Raw genomic sequence first — 21,858 nt, 5'->3', positions numbered from 1 at the left:
GTCCCCCCTTTGCTGCAATAACAGCCTCCACTCTTCTGGGAAGGCTTTCCACTAGATGTTGGAACATTGGCTCATTCATCCCCCTCCTCTCCCCTGTAACTACTCCCCAGGTCGTTGCTGCAAATGAGAACGTGTTCTCAGTCAACTTACCTGGTAAAATAACGGTAAAATAAAATAAAAAAATAAAAATTGCTGCGGGGACTTTCTTCCATTCAGCCACAAGAGTATTAGGGTGGTCGGGGCACTGATGTTGGGCGATTAGGCCTGGCTCGGCGGCGGCGGCGTTTCAATTCATCCCAAAGGTGTTCAATGGGGTTGAGGTCAGGGCTTTGTGCAGGCCAGTCCAGTTCTTCCACACCGATCTCGACAAACCATTTCTGTAGCATTGTCATGCTGAAACAGGAAAGGGCTTGTTTGCTGTATGCTGTAGTGTTAAGATTTCCCTTCACTGGAACTAATGGATCTAGCCTGAACCATGAAAAATAGCCCCAGACCATTATTCATCCTCCACCAAACTTTACAGTTGGCCCTAAGCATTGGGGCAGATAGCGTTCTCCTGACATCCGCCAAAGCCAGATTCGTCCATCGGGCTTCCAGATGGCGAAGCGTGATTCATCAAGTGGAGGCTGCTGAGGGGAGGACGGCTCATAATAATGGCTGGAATGGAGTAAATGGAATGGCATCAAACACATGGAAACCATGGAAACCACATGTGTTGATGTATTCCACTCCATGAGCCCACCCTCCTTAATTAAGGTGCCACCAACATCCTGTGGATTCATCACTCCAGAGAATGCGTTTCCACTGCTCCAGAGTCCACGTGGATGTCGATTAAGGCAGCCTCCCCTCATCTCTCTTATTCAGAAATGTTTGGTTAAATGCGGAAGACACATTTCAGTTGAAGGCATTCAGTTCTACAACTGACTAGGTATCCCCCTTTCCCTTCCATTTACATTACATTTAAGTCATTTAGCAGACGCTCTTATCCAGAGCGACTTACAAATTGGTGCATTCACCTAATGACATCCAGTGGAACAGCCACTTTACAATAGTGCATCTAGATCTTTTAAGGGGGGGGGGGGGGGCAGAAGGATTGCTTTATCCTATCCTAGGTATTCCTTGAAGAGGTGGGGTTTCAGGTGTCTCCGGAAGGTGGTGATTCCAATGGCAGGAAGCATTATACCACTCCAGCCGATGCTTGGCATTGCGTATGGTGATCTTAGGCTTGTGTGTGGCTGCTCGGCCATTGAAACCCATTTCATGAAGCACCTGACAAACAGTTATTGTGTTTCCAGAGGCAGTTTTGAACTCTGTAGTGAGTTCAGGTGAGGACACATTATTTTTATGCGCTTCAGCACTCAGCGGTCCCGTTCTGTGAATTTGTGTGGCTCTGGCAGGGCAAACATTTGATGAACTGACATTTTTGAAAGGTGGCATCCTATGCCGGTGCCACGTTGAAAGTCATTGAGCTCTTCAGTAAGGCTATTCTACCGCCCATGTTTGTCTATGGAGATTGCATGGTCGTGTGCCGGATTTTATACACCGATCAGCAACGGGTGTGGCTGAAATTGCAGAATCCACTAATTTGAAGGGGTGTCCACATACTTTTGTATATATAGTGTATCTTCATTACAAACTGTGTAGTTCAATGTTCCCTAGATCTTGTTCTTGGTTGCCATGTTAAATGCTGGAACAATTGCAATGTTTTTCTTATGCAAAGCCCCTGTTGGATTGTGATTATGAAGTCTGACAGCATAGGGTAGCGGGCAGCGGCTGGCTGCCAGAGACGTGACAGGGTTAAATGAGGAAAGCTGTCGGGACAATGTGGAGTTATTACTGTCCACGAGGGTCAGAACGGGCGCCCTTCACACATTAGCCAACCCTGGCGCTAATGGACTTTCCTGGGTGGATGTCTCTGTAACCGGGTTAAAAAAATATATTGTTATTCCTCGCAGTGGGGAACACAGCATCAGGGGACATTTAACAAAAAAAGGATTTGAGCCAAAACAACCAGTGTTGCTGTAATGGACATTTTCAACAGATAGTGTTACATTGTACCAGCTGTAGACTGTAGATGCCATGTAGTGTAAAACCTCTCATAACAAGATCATGAGTTTTACCATCAACCACTGTAGACAGTGTTGTTTTGCCTCTGTCTCTCTCCGCCCTCCCCGTGATGCCCTTGTCATGTCTAACCCTGGGTTTTATCTAATAAGGAAATTGTGGTGCGTCGATCTGTTCAATATGCATACTGCTCTTGTGGTCACATGAAGAGGTATTGACCTTTGATGTGTTTTTACCCATTCAAAATGACCAGTCGCTTGTTAAAATGGGAAGGTTAGCTTCGCTGCCGATATACAGGTTGGTTTCAGTTTTTGGAGGTCAAGTCAGCTTTAGCTGTTATGAGGTGAATGCATGTACACTAATAGCTTAACCTATTGCGGTGTTTGGATACATTTCCAGTATTCAACTTTGATTCAAGTCCCACTCCATAAAATGTCCTTCCATTTGATTCTTCATCACTATGCTTTATTTTATTCAGGAACCCATTTATTTCCATTTTGCAGTAATTCGCCACTTCCAACTGGAAAAACTCTCTGACTTCTTTTATATTTTTCATCTTTAACAGGCTTATACTCAGAATATATTGATTAAAGCCACGTGAGGGCTCCTGAGTGGCGCAGCGGTCTAAGGCACTGCATCTCAGTGCTAGAGGCGTCACTCCTGACCCTGGTTCGATTCCAGGCTGTATCACAACCGGCCGTGATTGGGAGTCCCAATTCCTTTTCCCATATTATAACATCATCATTTCCCCATCTCAATTTCTACCATGCTTATGCATAAGCATGTCATATTTCTTCTGTAAGAAACATTTCAATTTACCCCTATCCATATGGGCCAATTCCCACAAGTGTAAAGGGTTAATAGTGATGCATGACTCATAAAGACCATGCAATAGCCATAATGACTAACTTCAAAGTAACTTTTGTGGATGTTTCATGCTTGCATATTGAACTTGATAATGATGAGTGTTGTGAGAGATAGCAGAGACAAGGGACCAATCTCATAGGGGTGTAACCTACGGATTTAACAAACGTGTTATTAGTCACCCAAAGCGCTTCCTCCTTTCCTGTGGAAAAAGACATTTCCGCTTCTTATTTGATTTGTCCAGATCAATGATTGGGATTATATATTTTTGGAATGATCTTTGTGCCGCAAAGAGATTTTCTATTAACTAATGTGGAGATTGCCATCAATCTCTGAACTGAAGACCATTCATGTCCTCCCCAATTTGCCTGGGCCTGGAGATAACAGGGAATCTTTGATGAGCCTTCCACCTCCCGGACACGTACCTCGACATCCGAAGACACCCATTTCCACCCATATCCTCCCTCATGGAACAGAATGATTGTGGTCGCCCAGCTGTCAATGGTTGATGCTATTCCTTTCCTGTGCAAACAGCTTAAGTCATCAGAAATAGTTATGCATCGTTTCAAGAATGTCTGTATTTCATTTTGTTATTACGTCAATGCTCAGTGTATAGCCTATAACTCCAGTATAAAAGTATAACTCCAGACAGTTGGAGCTTTTGTACTATACATGTATTTGTTGCAGTTCTTGTTGCAGGCTTATGAGGTGTATGACCAAAAGTCACAGTCCAGAATATAGCCATTTCTCTGTGTTGGCGACACTGGCTATATTACAGTGTTCTGGTCTATGATCACAGGTCTGTGTGAAGAGTCATTCTCTCTGTGTTACAGTATCTTGGTCTTGGCTGAGAATCCCTGGAGTCCTCCAGCGTCTGGGATTCACCTACTTCATACTGTCTCTGATGCAGACTTTCTGTGGCATGAGAGAGATCCCACTGAGCAGGGTGAGACTCTGACTTTGTCAAGTTGGTTTTCATCAGTAATTACACTCTGGAAAGCAACCTTATAAGACCATAGAAAGTGTAGGTGGTTGCTACGTGCAGGTTTTTGCATTATGTAACACTTGGCAAGCTAGGGTGCTATTCCCTAAAATGACATCCCGCCGACTACGCCAAGTTTCATGTGGCAATTACATGAATTGTGCTTGATCTAACTGTAGGATCGCTGGTGGGACCCTGTCCAGGATGTGGTCTTGTATTGGCCAGAGTGGATCTTCATTATTCTCCTGGAGACATTATGGCTGTGTCTCACCTTTCTATTGCCTGTGCCTAATTGCCCCACGTAAGTCAAATGCCTGAATACACACACTCAAAAGGTTTTTCAGTTTATCATGTGATTATCATTATAAAGACCTTGATAGATTATCACTATGTGATGTACCAAATCCAATGAACAATTATCTTCTCTACAATATACAGTACCTACATTGTGGTGTCCAGATTATGACAAAGTCACACATCCATGGGATTTGGATGGGTGACTGTTCTAATATGGACACCGTATAAATAATTTTAAAGCCAAGGAGTGATGAGAAGGAATAAAATTATTTTCAATATTTATACATGCTGTGGTGATGTGATATTTGGACCAGTAAACTGGGGTGATGCTGTGGCTGTAACTGGGCAGGTGTTAGTGTTCACTGTGCAGCATGTGTTTTGCTAGCTAGCTGGTGTTATAAGCCACTGTGATTTAAGGGTCTGTGGTTGTTGCTTCAGAGGGGATAATTAGCCAATCTCAGTCTGTCATGTACACTAAGACCAAGGCAGAGGATCCATCTTCCTCTCTGTCCTTCCTCCCTGTCTCTGTGCTCTCTGCTCCTCTCTCCTCTCTGCTTGACCCTGCCTGGCATTGTTGTGCCTCCCAAGGCAGCTGAGTATGTTTGACTAAATGTTGATTGTCAGAGTGTATGAAAACCATGTTTACTATTGTCCTTGTCTTTCTCATCAACATACACACTGTACAATATGTGTGTTGCGATTTAGATGTACAGTACCAGTCAAATGTTTGGACACACTAAGGTTATTATTCATATTTTTTTTACTATTTTCTACATTGTAGAATAATAGTGAAGACATCAAAACTATGAAATAACACATGGAATCATGTAGTAACACAAAAAGTGTTAAACAAATTCTATAACGTAGCAACCTTTTTCCTTTATGACAGCTTTGCACACTCTTGGCATTCTCTCAACCAGCTTCACTTGGAATGCTTTTCCATCAGTCTTGAAGGGGTTCCCACAAATGCTGAGCACTTGTTAGCTGTTTTTCCTTCACTCTGTGGTCCAACTCATCCAAAAACCATCTCAATTGGGTTGAGGTCAGGGGATTGTGGAGGTCAGGTCATCTGATGCAGCACTCCATCACTCTCCTTCTTGGTCAAATAGCCCATACACAGCCTGGAGGTGTGTTTTGGGTCATTGTCCTGGTGAAAAACAAATCATAGTCCCCCTAAGTGCAAACCAGCTGGGATGGCGTATCGATGCAGAATGCTGTGGTAGCCATGCTGGTTAAGTGTGCCTTGAATTCTGAATAAATCACAGACAGTGTCAACAGCAAAGCACCCCCACACCATCACGCCTCCTCCTCCATACTTCACGGTGGGAAACACACATGCAGAGATCATCCGTTCACCTACTCTGCGTCTCACAAAGACACGGCGGTTGGAACCAAAAATCTCAAATTTCGACTCATCAGACCAAAGGACAAATTTCCACCAGTCTAATGTCCATAGCTCGTGTTTCTTGGCCCAAGCAAGTGTCATCTTCTTATTGGTGTCCTTTAGTAGTGGTTTCTTTGCAGTAATTGAACAATGAAGACCTGATTCACACAGTCTCCTCTGAACAGGTGATGTTGAGATGTGTCTGTTACTTGAACTCTGAAGCATTTATTTGGGCTGCAATCTGAGGTGCAGTTAACTCTAATGAACTCATCCTTTGCAGCAGAGGTAACTCTGGGTCTTCCTTTCTTGTGGCGGTCCTCATGAGAACCAGTTTCCTCATAGCGCTTGATGGTTTTTGCGACCGCACTTGAAGAAACTTTAAAAGTTCTTGAAATGTTCCGTATTGACTGACCTTCATGTCTTAAAGTAATGAAGGACTGTCGTTTCTCTTTGCTTATTTGAGCTGTTTTTGCCGTAATATGGACTTGGTCTTTTACCAAATAGGGCTATCTTCTGTATACCACCCCTACCTTGTCACAACACAACTGATTGGTTCAAACGCATTAAGAAGGAAAGAAATTCCACAAATTAACTGTTAACAAGGCACACCTGGATGGACACCAATGGACCCTCTTACTGAAAGTTGTGGCTGCTTCGCGTGATGTATTGTTGTCTCTACCTTCTTGTCCTTTGTGCTGTTGTATGTGTCCAATAATGTTTGTACTATGTTTTGTGGCGCTACCATGTTGTGCCGCTGCCATGTTGTGTTGCTACCATGTTGTTGTCATGTTGTGTTACTACCATGCTGTGTTGTCATGTGTTGCTGCCATGCTATGTTGTCATCTTAGGTCTCTCTTTATGTAACGTTGTGGTGTCTGTCTTGTCCTGATGTGTGTTATGTCCTATATTTTTTTTATTTTTTTATTTTTTTTACCTGTTTTTCACCCCAATTTCGTGGTCTCCAAATGGTAGTTACAGTCTTTCCCCATCGCTGCAACTCCCGTACGGACTCGGGAGAGGCGAAGGTCGAGAGCCGTGCGTCCCCTCGAAACACAACCCAGCCAAGCCGCACTGCTTCTTGACACAATGCCCGCTTAACCCGGAAGCCAGCCGCACCAATGTGTCGGAGGAAACACCGTACACCTGGCAACCGTGTCAGCGTGCATTGCGCCCAGCCCACCACAGGAGTCGCTAGAGGGCGATGACACAAAACCCTCCCCTAACACGGACGATGCTGGGCCAATTGTGCGCCGCCCCATGGGTCTCCCGGTCGCGACCGGCGGCAACAGAGCCTGGACTCAAACCAGGATCTCTAGTGGCAGAGCTAGCACTGCGATGCAGTGCCTTAGACCACTGTACCACTCGAGAGGCCCTTATTTTTTATTTTAATCCCACCCCCGTCCCCACAGGAGGCCTTTTGTCTTTTTGTAGGCAGTCATTGTAAATAAGAATGTGTTCTTAACTGACTTGCCTAGTTAAATAAAGGTTAAATACAAATAAAAACATGTTAATTGAAATGCATTCCAGGTGACTACCTCATGAAGCTGGTTGAGAGAATGCCAAGGGTGTGCAAAACTGTCATCAAGGCAAAGGGTAGCTACTTTGAAGAATCTCAAATATAAAATATATTTTGGTTTGTTTAACACTGTTTTGGTTACTACATGATTCCATGTGTTATTTCATAGTTTTGATGTCTTCACTATTATTCTACAATGTAGAAAATAGTAAAAAAATAAATACAAACCCTTGAATGAGTTGGTGTGTCTAAACTTTTGACTGGTACTGTAGATGTGGCAATAGAAGACTAATCTAGGATTTTGTATCCAAAAGAGGTTATTTAGGGGCTGGTGGGATTGGGGATAATGGCCTTTATCCCAACTGTACTGGGGGAGCAGCTGGGTACATTGACAAGTGGTTATTGGGAGAAAACATCTACCATTGGCCAACATGCAAGGTAAGGAGCATTACAGTTTTCTCTCTTCTGTTTTTTATATAATATTTAAGATTTGAACACTTTTTAGGTCAGCAAATGATAAAAAGATTAACTAAAAGCAGGGAATCTAATGGCAAGCACATTGATACAAAACATACACACAACAAAAAAATTCACATGAGTGAAATTGCCTTTACATTAACCTGCTCCATAGGAAATGGCTTGTTAGTTCTTCTCATGTTGTGTTTTTCAGGCAATGTATCGTACTACCCAGCCCTTTGACCCAGAGGGGGTTCTGGGTACTATCAACTCCATTGTCATGGGATTCATGGGGATGCAAGTAAGCAGATCTCAAGTTTTTGACCCAATATTTTTGTACCGTTTTTACCAGATATGCACCTCAGTCGTAACTTTTAAAAAAGGCCAAAGGTTTAAGGCCCTCTTATGCATGTGTTTTCACGATATTTCAAAACCTGAATAACAAAGGTCGTGTATGGATATTTCATACATTTATTCATTTCATACATTTTTTCATTTTTTTATGATTTGTCCCTGCATCATAACACTAAGGTTGAATCACTAGTCTACTAAAATGGAGGTTGTCTCAGGGACATTTTCCCGCCTCATGTCTGCACAGCTGCTCTCCGTTACTGACACAGAATGTCGTCCGAGGGTGAGGACGGAGTTTCGGGGTCTTTAGGGTGGAAGCCTTTGAAACAACTCTTGCACTTTGATGGCGACAACGTCGTGTTAAACCGTTTTCGCAGTGGGAAGTTGCCATGCGAAAGCAGCCGCATAGCTCAATTCCCCGTGGGCGGTTAGCGCCGAGCCCTTCAGTCAGCGAGTCTCAGACGACACGCCAGGTGTCCACTCCCCTCGTCTGTGTTTGCCCATGCTAATGTCCTCAGCTGAGACATATTCATCATCACCAAATTAATCAGAGAGCGCCAGTGACTTACACGCCACATCTGGCACCAAAGGGATATGACAAACATGACCACCGTACCAGAGGCACACAACAACCACATCCACTTTATAGGCCAATTTAGTTAACCGACTACATCTAACCTGTGTGAAGGATTTTCTCCTTCAAAGTATCGGTAAGGATTAAATTACCTGTATACCTAGCCTGCTTATCAGTGTCCTTTATTCCCACAGGCGGGAAAAATTATACTTTTTTACAGGAAAAATGATGTCAGCGTCCTCTCCCGATTCCTAGTATGGGCCATCCTCCTGGTATGTACTGTAAAGCCTCCCACATCTGTTTCGATAATATTACTGCCATGTTTTAGTCTCTTTCTACATTACTTTGAGATAAGTCAACACCACAGCCCGTGATATAGGTAATCATTTCCTTTCAAATAAAAATACCAAAGACCAAGCAAGACTGAAACAAATGCCTCTCTGAAACTTTTTAGTCACTAGTTAGTCGTAACAGCTCATTAGCAGTCGGTCTGTAGTTGGTCTGTAGTCGGTATGAGATCTCTGTGTATGTTAAAACAGCACAACCATGTATGGCTGTCTGTTTCCGGGCAGACATAAGCGTCTTCTGTCCCGGGGGATAGTCTCCGTCTCTCATTGCTTGGTGTGTCTCTCGTGTGTGAATTCGGAATTTACGAATCCTGCATATTAGTTTAAGCTCCGACATCATGGCAAGGAGCTCATGTTCTCCTCTCTGTTTACTATGCTCTGCTGAAGTGTATGGTTGTACCCTACCCTAAGATTACATTGACATGAGCAGGTCCTGGTTTTATGCTACAGTATAAAGCAGTATTCCTCACTACTGGTACTCAACAACTGTAGTGTGTAGACTTTTGTCCCAGTCTAAGCGTAATATTGTTAGCGAACATCTGATTAGAAAAATCGACCAATCATCAAAAACCAAGCTGAATCCATTGTTTGAGTGCTGAGCTGGAACAAACGCCTATGCATTTTGGTCCTCCAGGACCAGAAGTGAAGTACACTGGTGGTATTGACGTAAAGATTAGTCGTTATGAAATAATTGTGATTCTTACATACTTTGACGGGGGATGTTACTGTTTTGGTGGGATAGTGCTGTGTGTGGGTGGTCTCAAAACAGAAAGGGATACAAGCTGGCCGCTATTTCACTTGGGGGGGACTTTATCCCATGGGGGAAACGGTAAGTGTTATGTGAAATGTAGACCACTCTTTTCATCTGTTTGACCCTCCACTCAAAACGAGATAGACAAATCCCATGTAGTGATTTTACGTTTAGCCTAATCATATGGACTATGTTGATTATGTCAAGAATGGGGGACATTGCATGATGCAGAGCTGGCAGAGTTACATGGCATTGGCTGTAGTTAGAGGTTCCATGTTATGGTGGAAGGGAAGGGCTCTTGAGTCCCAGGACCCGGTGACAAGGGGTGGTGATGGAGAGGTTTTGGCTGGATCAGAAACCCTTTGAAGTCTCAATAAGGCAAGGAAAAACAAGGAACCAAACAGACTCAGGATGGGAATATCTTGAGGCCACTATAAACACTGTAAAATGGAGGAGGCTGTTTGCCTTGTCTTATTATATTATAAGTCTTATTATAAATATTCAAATTTGCGTAGGTTTGATTTTCCATTATATCATAAATTAATTATCCTTTGATGCAGATAATTATATTTGACATCATAGATTATGTTAACATGAAGCAATTATTTTGATTATTATCGAGAGCAAAACAGACCCCAATTTCAGGTACAATCATACCTTTTTAAAGCAGATTGTGTAATGGGATTCAGATGCACCACCCTATAAAAAGGGGAATGTATTTGTGTGTTCTGTGAAGCAGTTCAACATCATCAGAGGAATTTAAATGTTATCTTCAACTCCTATGACAAATCTGTCCATTATGTTTCTTGGGTTGAATCTTATTGACTGTTATTATAGGGCGAGTAGCTTGGGGGAGCCAAAATAAATTAGATCCATTTTGTACTTCCCAGAGGCGCAGGGTGATAAAGTACGCCACCTTCATGTAAAAACATTACCAGCCAATGTTTGCTCTATTTTGATATTTCTGTCGTACAATTGACCAGTTAGCACTAGCAGCCATGACAGTATTACAATACTCTGTACTGTATGTTATTGTTATGTTGGAGGTGTCCTATAGAATAGGCAGATATATAATATGTTGTCTTCAAAAGCTGTCTGCAGAAATAGGGATTCAAATAAGACACTGCCAGTGGCAGTTGGAAGCACCGCATCGATCTGTTTTCTTATGTCAAAGAAGCTGAGGGTGTAATGCTTGTTCTGTAGAGGTGTCTTTTCTGCCTTTTTCTCTGCGTATCTCTGAGATGCAAACATGCTACAAACTAAGTCATTGCGGTAAGGAATTCTTTCCAAATAATATTTAAAAAATGGAAAATTAACAAACGTACAGAAAGATCAGTGCGAAGGCCAAGTTAAAGAGGAAGACATTTTTGAGGCTATTAAATCTTTTCAGTCTGGAAAAGCCCCAGGGCTTGATGGCATACCGGTAGAGGTATATCAAGCCTTTTTTGAAATACTAAAAGCTCCATTGTTAGATTGTTTTAACTACTCCTATAGAAATGGTAGTCTGTCAGGTAGTCAGCAGGAAGGTCTGATTTCTCTATTATTAAAACAAGACCCAGATGGCAAATATAAAGACCCAGTCTATCTAAAAAACTGGAGGCCCCTTACACTTCAATGTTGTGATGCAAAAATACTAGCAAAATGCATAGCACTCAGAATTAAAAAGGTTTTACCAGGTTTTGTTCATCCTGATCAGACAGGTTTTTTACATGGACAATACATTGGAGATAATATACGACAACTACTAGAAATAATGGAACATCATGATAAATTGAAAAAATCTAAGAAGCCAGGCCTGGTATTTATAGCAGATTTTGAAAAGGCATTTGATGAAGTAATACTTGATTTTATTTATAAATGCCTGCATTTCTTCAATTTCGGTGATTCTCTTATAAAATGGGTAAAAAAAATCATGTATAGCAACCCCAGGTGTAAAATAGTAAATAACGGCTACCTCTGAGAGTTTTGAATTGTCAAGAGGAGTTAAACAAGGGTCTCTGCTGTCACCATATCTATTCATTATGGCCATCAAAATGCTAGCTATTAAAATCAGATCCAATAACAACATTATAGGATTCGAAATCCAAGGCTTAAAAACAAAGGTGTCCATGTATGCCGATGACTCAAGTTTTATATTAAGTCCGCAAGGTAGATCACTGCAACGTCTCATTGAAGATCTAGATAACTTTTCTGTACTCTGTGGACTAAAACCTAATTATGAGTGTACAATATTACGTATTGGGATCTTTAAAAAATACTATTTTTACATTACCCTGCAGTTTACCTATAAAATGGGCTGATGGTGAAGTAGACATACTTGGTATTCATATCACAAAATACACTGCTCAAAAAAATAAAGGGAACACTAAAATAACACATCCTAGATCTGAATGAATGAAATATTCTTATTAAATACTTTTTTCTTTGCATAGTTGAATGTGCTGACAACAAAATAACACAAAAATTATCAATGGAAATCAAAATGATCAACCCATGGAGGTCTGGATTTGGAGTCACACTCAAAATTAAAGTGGAAAACCACACTACAGGCTGATCCAACTTTGATGTAATGTCCTTAAAACAAGTCCAAATGAGGCTCAGTAGTGTGTGTGGCCTCCACGTGCCTGTATGACCTCCCTACAATGCCTGGGCATGCTCCTGATGAGGTGGCGGATGGTCTCCTGAGGGATCTCCTCCCAGACCTGGACTAAAGCATCCGCCAACTCCTGGACAGTCTGTGGTGCAACGTGGCTTTGGTGGATGGAGCGGGACATGATGTCCCAGATGTGCTCAATTGGATTCAGGTCTGGGGAACGGGCGGGCCAGTCCATAGCATCAATGCCTTCCTCTTGCAGGAACTGCTGACACACTCCAGCCATATGAGGTCTAGCATTGTCTTGCATTAGGAGGAACCCAGGGCCAACCGCACCAGCATAAGGTCTCACAAGGGGTCTAAAGATCTCATCTCGGTACCTAATGGCAGTCAGGCTACCTCTGGCGAGCACATGGAGGGCTGTGCGGCCCCACAAAGAAATGCCACCCCACACCATGACTGACCCACCGCCAAACCGGTCATGCTGGAGGATGTTGCAGGCAGCAGAATGTTCTCCACGGCGTCTCCAGACTCTGTCACGTCTGTCACGTGCTCAGTGTGAACCTGCTTTCAACTGTGAAGAGCACAGGGTGCCAGTGGCGAATTTGCCAATCTTGGTGTTCTCTGGCTAATGCCAAACGTCCTGCACGGTGTTGGGCTGTAAGCACAACCCCCACCTGTGGACGTCGGGCCCTCATACCACCCTCATGGAGTCTGTTTCTGACCGTTTGCGCAGACACATGCACATTTGTGGCCTGCTGGAGGTCATTTTGCAGGGCTCTGGCAGTGCTCCTCCTGCTCCTCCTAGCACAAAGGCGGAGGTAGCGGTCCTGCTGCTGGATTGTTGCCCTCCTACGGCCTCCTCCACGTCTCCTGATGTCCTGGCCTGAGAAGTGGTCTGTGGTCACCACCTGCAGAATCACTCCTTTATTGGGGGTGTCTTGCTAATTGCCTATAATTTCCACCTGTTGTCTATTCCATTTGCACAACAGCATGTGAAATGTATTGTCAATCAGTGTTGCTTCCTAAGTGGACAGTTTGATTTCACAGAAGTGTGACTGACTTGGAGTTACATTGTGTTGTTTAAGTGTTCCCTTTATTTTTTTGAGCAGTGTATATAAATAAGCTCTCCACAATGGATTTCAATAGAAAACTTATTTAGCTTTATCTGGGACGCTAAACCAGACAAAATAAAGCGTGCATATCTATATAATGAATATGAATTGGGTGGGTTGAGATTATTAAATATAAAAGCACTAAACCTCTCTCTAAAAGCTTCACTTATTCAAAAGTTTTACTTGAATCCTAAATGGTTCTCAAGTAGATTACTAAGAAAAGCTCATCCATTGTTTAAAAATGACCTTTTTGCCTTTATTCAGATTGCCATGTCTCATTTTCGATTAATTGAAAAGTATCTCTCTTTTTCAAACAAGCATTGCAGAGCTGGCTACAATTTCAATTTCATCCCCCTGAAAAGATAGAACAAATATTACAACAAATATTATGGCTGAACTCAAATGTACTGGTTAATAAAATACCTGTATTTAAGGGAAAGATGTTTGAAAAGGGTATTTGTTCTTAAATTATATTGTAAATTGGAATGGTAGAGTTATCAGAATTGTACGGGAAGGTCTGCTCAATCCAAGAGTACAACCAATTGATTACAGCATTACCCCAAAAATGGAGAAGGCAGGTGGCAGCGGGAGGAGGTAGGGAACTGTCGGCCCAATATAAAGGATCAAAACTGGCGCAGGAATAAAAATAGGAATAAAAATAGCATAAATAGGAAAGTATACCAGTTTCATTTGAGGACCAGGATGTTGACAACTGTGCCATACAGATTGCAAAATAGTTGGGAAGAGATTTTTTATGTCCCGATTCCATGGTACAACACATCATCATCTGAGTTGATATATAAAACAACGCAAGATTCAAGACTTCGTGTTTTTCAGCTAAAATTATTATTATATAATTCTTGCTACCAACAAAATGTTGAATATTTGGGCCATAAAATCATCGAAGCTCTGCAGATTTTGCTGTGAGGATACAGAATCAACAGACCATTTATTTTGGTATTGCCCTCAGGTAACCTGTTTCTGGTCTCAGGTTCAGGAATGGCTGAAAATGCATAGCATTGATCTAAAATTGACCCAAGAAATAGTACTGTTAGGAGATCTGGAGAGACCAGGTCAGTCAATTACTAATATACTAATACTCTTAGTAAAAGTATTTATCTTCAACTCGCAATCTGTGGATTCTATTCGATTAGATAGATTGAAAGTGTACGTTAAACATCACAGCATAGTTGAAAGATATTTGTTGCATAGAAATCTGAAGAGGGTGGCCAGCAGAGATAGGTGGGATGGGCTGAGGGAAGCTGAGGGTTGGGATGTGGAATTGGAGACAAGTTGGAGTGGACTTCCTGTGCGGGAGATAGAATGATGGTTTTTGCATTGTTGTTTGCTGTTTTCTTCTGTCTTTTGTCTCTTTAGTTCATTCTCTTGGTTGTTGGTGCATTGGTGGGGGTTCTTGAGGGTGGGGAATAGAATTAATAGTATTTTTAATTTTTATTCTTGGGGGGGGACTGTGGGAGGGGTCTTGAATGGTTGAGGGACAGCTATTGGGGAACTGTGGGGGGGATCTTGGAGGGTTCGGGTTCACGTTTTTTTGGCCTGGTGGGAGATCTGTCAACATGCCCTTCAGCAGGGCATTGACCCTGGATGCTTCTGTGTCACTCTGGATGGAAGTCTGTTGGTTGACTGGTATGGTGTAGTTGTTGAGCGGTTTCACTGCAAGTATATGTTATGTTTTGGATATTCAATTAAAAATGACAAATTAAATAAAAAGTCATTGCATTTTGGTTTTGGGTTGATGATTCACTTTTTATTGGAATTCTAGCCCATTTTACTTACAGTCACATGGAACAGTGTTACCCATATGGATGGTGAAAAGAGTCAGACTGATTGACCAGCTCTTATTATTCACTTGTCTGATAAGATGTGACCTTCTAGGAGAGGTAAAGCTATACTTCAGCAGCCTCTTGTATCAGAAATATGCTCCTGACATTGGCAGTTAGCCCTTCCTGGTAAGGAGCTAATTGATACAGCCAGCCAACAACAGATACTCACAGACCAGAGGCAGTTTTCTACACAGAATCCACTTCAGGCAGACCAGTGACAGTATTATACACAGATAACACAGTTTGTGGGCGAAACGTTACGTTTGAACCTTAAAGTCAAATAAACTCCCGTGCTTTTCTTTTTTTGAGCGAGATTTTCGCCTATTCTTTCTGATACAGAGATTCAGCTACAGACAGACAGATGAGCTGTTTCAATAGTGTTGTTGTGGCATGAGTTCTCTGTCTGACTGAGGGAGCCTTGATATTCCGGGGCGGCCGTGCTTCCTCATCCCAATAAAACAGCAGCCAGAGCTAATTCAAGCTCAACGATCAGGGCTGGGGAGTGAGAGATTGAAATTGAGCGATTGCCCCACATACCAGCCCGCATTCTGCCCGCCTGCATAGCCTGGAGACTCAATCTAGCCACAACCAGGCTATTTCCACACCATCGATTCTGTCATCTATACAAATGATGGATATCCACCTAACAAGCATGTTTAGGTTCGGGTCTACAGGGTTTCTTAAAGGAATGCACAAGCACCAAAAAATGTTTTGAAATAAAGCTTAATTATTCATATAGGTAAATATATATATGATGCAATAAAGGTGTTTATTGATATTTGATATGCATATTTGTTTATAAGAATTGGTAGACAGAAGCATTATTCTTCTAGGCTACAAGTGCTTTACCCTGAAACCCACTACGAGCTGGGAGAGATCCAACTATGGTAGAGGTGGATTTGAAGTGGTTGGTTTGCAGTTCTTTCATGAGGAACCTTGTTGATCCTCAGGCTCAGATAACCAGTTAATCTGACTGACTCGCTTGACTCTGTCGCCCCACGTTTTAGCAGGCCCAATACTGCTTGCTTTATCGCCTGCATCGATTTGAAATCTGTTTCATTTCCACCCTCAGGGAAACTCAGCAGCCATCCTTTCTAAGTGCACGCGAGACGAAGGATTTATACCTGTCAATAAAAACCTTTGGTAAGTGAATCCTGACCCTCAATCCAGTCACTTTTCCTCACAAAAGAAAGGATGAGTTTCCAGCAGGCACAAATCATGGCCTGCGAAAACACGCATTTACTTACCTCTAACGACAGATACGGCTGTAAATAATCACCCCGGCTGTCAGAGAGTGTGAGTCAAGCCGGGCGATACATCCTCCGACAAGATCACTCTTCTTCACAGCCAGGAGGAAAACAGGCTGTTTTATACTCCCTCCCTACCCACCATCATGGCAGGAAAACTGTCCCCTAGCCAGCTCTCTGTAAAAGGTTCTACCTGGAAACACAAAGGGTTTTCCTACAAGAATAGCTGATGAACCCTTTATGGTTCTAGATAGCCCCTCCCTTTCTAAAAGTGTAGAGGGACAATATGGAGTTCAGGGGACCATGAAATGTACCATGATATGCACATACAACTCACACAGCGCTCGCTGTATTCCCACAGAGTATAAAAAGTAGGTGAATTCAATGTCTAGGCTTTCCCATCGGATGCACAAATATTTTGATGAACATTTCAATCACGGTAACGATTTTGCATGAAATATAGTATGATCACAGCCGTATATGTTATAGCTGACGTACTTCTTCCACGCTCACCCTGCATGTAATATGAATATGAATTAGTTTGATGTCATGTCAGACAGAGTACCGTTTCATCTATGGTATGTAAGCAGAATCTCCCATGATTCTCCCACATGAGCTTTTTCCTCTATAGCCATGCTCATCCTTAGCCATTATACCTGCCCTGGTTTTATAGGCAGTCCATCATGCTCAGGTTTTTGAGCTGTTGAGTATGAGTCCCTGCCGGAATGTCTGAAAGAAATTAACTCCCAGCCTTAGAGTCTATTTTATTTCAAGAGAAGCCAAGAATTAGAGTGACTATCTACTTGTGCACTGTGCAACATACAGTAGATCGATACAGGTGCAACTGTTACAACTGTGTAGCTTGTACAATAACGTGTATATGTGTTGTGCGTTCAAATACTGTAGGTCTCTGTCATATATCACCTGCATGGGCTGTTTCTCTTTCCTCCTGCTGGGTGTCATGTATTTCATCATGGACATTAAGGGCTGGTGGGGTGGCCAACCCTTCATTTACCCAGGTAAGTGCACAGGGAAGATGGCACAGGGGTACATTGCTAAGACATTAAGGAACAAGGCAATGTGTTTCAATCTGGCGGGCATAACTGGTCAAACCCGGTTGAAATTGTGTCACCATAATGTTGTCATTTCAAGCAGTTTTTTTGCGCTGGAAATGAATGGCAACTTTCCTAATGGGGATAAGTTGCTGAAAGGCTCCCTGATTCATGCAAGCACTTTTGATAACCATGACTTTGTTTTTGGATACCTTGACTTCCTGTCTCTGTGGTGGTCTGCAGGGATGAATTCCATCTTTGTGTACGTGGGCCACTCTCTCCTTGGGTCCTACTTCCCCTTCAGCTGGGAGATGCGCTTTGTGGACAGCCACTGGGAGAAGCTGTTCCAGAGCCTGTGGGCCACCTCTCTCTGGGTCCTCATCGCTTACCTGCTATACAGGAAGAAGTTCTTTCTCAAAATCTAATAGCGCCACAATCCAACAAATCAACTCCAGTGTTTGCTTTCATTCTGAGCCATTGTTGTGGGAATTATTGCAAATGCTTGATTGTTTATTGTTTAACTCTAAAGTGTGTTGTGATTTTAAATGCACTTTAAATACAATTTGTTTTGATCTGATGTGAAAGTGTATAAGTGGATAATTCTGTTATCTATGTAATTCATTCAAATCTGTACAGTGGTATGTTGTGTGTGGTAGACCTAACCACACTACACTCTTAGAATTAGTAGTAACTTGAGGAACCCTGGAGATCCTCAAAGAACCCATATAGCTCCTCAAGGAGCCATTGCTCGTCAATGGTCCATATTTGCACCTTCGGTTAGTTGAGGGGTTCTTGGAGGAACCTTCAATGGTTCAATGTAGCAACGGGTTCCTGGAGGAACCCTGGAGTGGAGGCGTGGCTTAGTAGGGGCATGGCTTTAAGATAGATACTTTTCTGGCCACCTGTTTAGAGTAATTGTCATTCCTGTTTATCTGTTCTGTTGTATTGTCGTCACGTCAGGGTTAAACACTGACAGTTGTGTTGCTTCAATGAAGGTAACAGAGGTGTATGAGTTCCTCAAGAGCCTATGCAAATCCCAAAATTGGAATAGTTAACACTTTGTTACTATATGTCATCAGCAGTGTTAATATTGTTAATATTATATGTATAAATAGTCAAGGAAATGTTAAACTTGCAGTGTACAAACTTAACATGATGAACAGGAATTACATTTACACTAACGGTGGCCAAAAATAACTATCTGAAAGCCACACCTCCAATCTGATAGACTGGTACCTCTACAACATATTATTAAAAAGGTTCCAAATCGAACCCCTCCCATCACAAAAAGGTTCCGTTTTGAAACTTTACACAGGGGTTCATTGAAGACCATTTTCAGAGGGGTTCCACAAGGAACCTTTTTGAACTGGAATGGTTCTGCTGGTGTTGGAACCCAAAAGTTTCTTCCAGGCACCTTTACTTCTAAGAGTGTAACGTCTCTTCCTGATAATGGTGCGGAATCTGGTCTATTTTACAGCTCAATTACTAGAAAGGGGAACTGTATTGAAAGCAGATGTCTGATTTACTGGTCTGTATGGACACCCCAGGATTTTTTTTTTTACATGATATCAGTTCTGTTGTGCACTGTGTGAGTGATTCAAATAAAATATACTGAGGTGGTACTCAACAACTTGGAGCCAGTGATTAGCCGTCATGAGTCTGTTGCCATGGCCACACCACCTCTCTTAGGCAGAGAGTGTGTGTCTACCATCTGCTCTCCGAGTGACAGTTTCACGTGGGTCAAGATGGACAGCTCACTAAGAAGTGCCATTAATATGAACATCACCTCTTGCACTAATACAAAATCAGGGAATTAACACCACTCAATTCGCCCACTGATATTAAAGCTGCCGAAAATGTCCCAGAGAGAAAACTATCATTTCAGCTTATATTTTTTTTAATCTATTCGTATTTCAAAAAAAATCTAGAAAATTCTTGTTTGAGGTGTTATATCAGATGGCCTTGCACGAGCAAGAAAACGCTTAGTTAAGAACTAGGCCTACGTTGTTCCAAGCACTCAGCTATACCTGTATTGTAAGGGTCGGTTAGCTAAATAGAATTTGATTGATTGACATTGTCTTGTGGGATTGCCATGTTCCATCTCTGCATTGCTGAGACAAAGAGGGATGTTAAGATGTAACTCCATTCCTGAGAGGACTGCTCTGAGTCAGCTCTGGGTAATTGCACTCTAAAAATATTATTTCACTATGTACGGATTTATAAATGAACATGAAAAAATGAACATCATTTCATAATTTGCATGTTGAATATCTGTTCATTTTCATTCTGTCTGGCAGCCTTTTCCTGCAGTCAAATTACCAAATCGCCCTCTAGTGGCCTCATAGGTGGAATGTTATAATTTTTTTACATAATTGTATAATTATAAATGATATTTCAGTCTTCTGTGATGTATATAAAGTGTAATATTGGGATGCAAACTCAAAATGTAATACATTTCAACTCTATATCTGATATGGCATATCAGCCTATAACCATATGTATGAGGTGTATACTTTTGTTTCAAAGTAGATTTGATTAAGACTACCAAGAAACATTCTGCGACCATGATTTAGCCCACTGCAGTAAATTTAATCGGTTGTAGTACTGAGTGTGTATGGTCTACAAAGCTTCATTTAATCTTCTTCTATTGAAGTAATGCAGTATTTTGCATCTGTGTGTAGTTGTGTAATCTTTTTAATAGCAGGTATGATTTGGTGTAGCATGGTGTAGTGGTATTGGTTGTTGGTTGTTTGTTCATATCACAGGAGGAGCATCTTGCCTTCTTGAGCAAAGCACAAGACTGTAATTGCCTCGCAAAACACACTGCCTGGTGTGTGGTTGTAGAAAAGCTTAACATTTCAACATAAGAAAGGAGAATCAATATGATTCCCCACACAATAATGAACAAATAAATAAATACATGAATTAGTGAGTCAGTGAATTAATGAATGAATGGATGAATGGATGAAAATCACAACAATATAAAAGTACAGTATTTCAAAGCAGATTTGTAAAAATGTCACAATCTCCAAAGGCACATGCCTGTCTATGAATCTAACCTGATGCCATGCTAACTGTAGATTGACGTTTATTGTCAGGAATCTTGCCCTGGAGACAGAACTTTCCGCTGTCATAAATTTCATGAAAACAAAAATTAGCATTTTGGTCTTCATTTATAAGGTTAGGGATTAGGGTTTGCAGTGTGGCTCCGATTGACTTTTGATGTATGACTTTGTCGCTGTGCCAGCAAGGGACTACCCTGCAGAGCTGCCTCCAGGGCAAGATTCATGAAAATAGATATCAACCTGCATACTAACTCTCCAGAAAGTAAAACCTCTGATAATGTTGTGGTTCCACATGCCATGAGATCGCTGATGCATTTTCTTCTCACAATATGAATTCACATTGACCATGCAGTACCAATCAACAGTTTGGACACACCTACTCATTTCACATTTTTTCTTTATTTTGTACTATTTTCTACATTGCAGAATAATAGACAAAACATAAAAACTATGAAATAACACATATGGAATCATGTAGTAACCAAAAAAGTGTTAAACAAATCAAAATATATTTTATATTTGAGATTCTTCAAAGTAGCCGCCCTTTGCCTTGATGACAGCTTTGCACACTATTGGCATTCTCTCAACTAGCTTCATGGAATGTGTTTCAATTAACAGGAATACCTTGTTAAGAGTTCATTTGTGGAATTTCTTTCCTTCTCAATGTGTTTGAGCAAATCAGTTGTGTTGTGACAAGGTGGGGGGGTGTACAGAAGATAGCCCTATTTGGTAAAAGTACAGCTCAAATAAGCAAAGAGAAACGACAGTCCATCATTACTTTAAGACATGAAGGTCAGTCAATACGGAACATTTCAAAAACTTTGAAAGTTTCTTTAAGTGCAGCCGAAAAAAACGCCTCTCATGAGGACTGCCACAAAGTTACCTGTGCTGCAGAGGATAAGTTCATTAGAGTTAACTGCAACTCAGATTGCAGCCCAAATAAATACATCACAGAGTTCATGTAACAGACACATCTCAACATCAACTGTTCAGAGGAGACTGCGTGAATCAGGCCTTCATTTAAAAAAATGATTTAACCTTTATTTAACTAGGCAAATCAGTTAAGAACAAATTCTTATTTACAATGACGGCCTACCCCGGCCAACAGTGCGCTGCCCTTTGGGACTCCCAATCACAGCTGGATGTGATTCAACCTGGATTCAAACCCGGAACTGCAGTGACTCCTCTTGCACTGAGATGCAGTGCCTTACACCGCTGCACCACTTGGTAGCCAAACGGTTGAATTGCTGCAAAGAAACCACTGCTAAAGTACACCAATAAGAAGAAGAGACTTGCTTGGGCCAAGAAACTTTAGCAATGGACATTAGACCGATGGAAATCTGTCCTTTGGTCTGA

At 41.8% G+C, this 21,858-nt stretch overlaps 1 protein-coding gene across 1 annotated transcript in view; it reads left to right on the top strand.

Moving 5' to 3' along the window:
* The window catches only part of si:dkey-192p21.6 (uncharacterized protein LOC565246 homolog), a 41,298-nt gene extending 20,936 nt beyond the window's left edge, over positions 1-20,362 (top strand). Inside the window, exons 11-18 of the mRNA XM_055901908.1 lie at positions 3,762-3,874; positions 4,090-4,211; positions 7,422-7,545; positions 7,778-7,864; positions 8,683-8,760; positions 16,211-16,281; positions 17,292-17,404; positions 17,681-20,362. Of these exons, the coding sequence (XP_055757883.1) occupies positions 3,762-3,874; positions 4,090-4,211; positions 7,422-7,545; positions 7,778-7,864; positions 8,683-8,760; positions 16,211-16,281; positions 17,292-17,404; positions 17,681-17,862 (890 nt within the window). The 3' untranslated portion in view covers positions 17,863-20,362. The remainder of the gene's footprint in view (positions 1-3,761; positions 3,875-4,089; positions 4,212-7,421; positions 7,546-7,777; positions 7,865-8,682; positions 8,761-16,210; positions 16,282-17,291; positions 17,405-17,680) is intronic.
* The last annotated feature ends 1,496 nt before the right edge of the window (positions 20,363-21,858 follow it).

Source organism: Salvelinus fontinalis, chromosome 37 (genome assembly GCF_029448725.1).
Source record: "Salvelinus fontinalis isolate EN_2023a chromosome 37, ASM2944872v1, whole genome shotgun sequence".
NCBI classification, from domain to species: Eukaryota; Metazoa; Chordata; class Actinopteri; order Salmoniformes; family Salmonidae; genus Salvelinus; species Salvelinus fontinalis.
The sequence above is the reverse complement of the archived record's forward strand: the minus strand, read 5'-3'. Positions and strand labels throughout refer to the sequence as shown.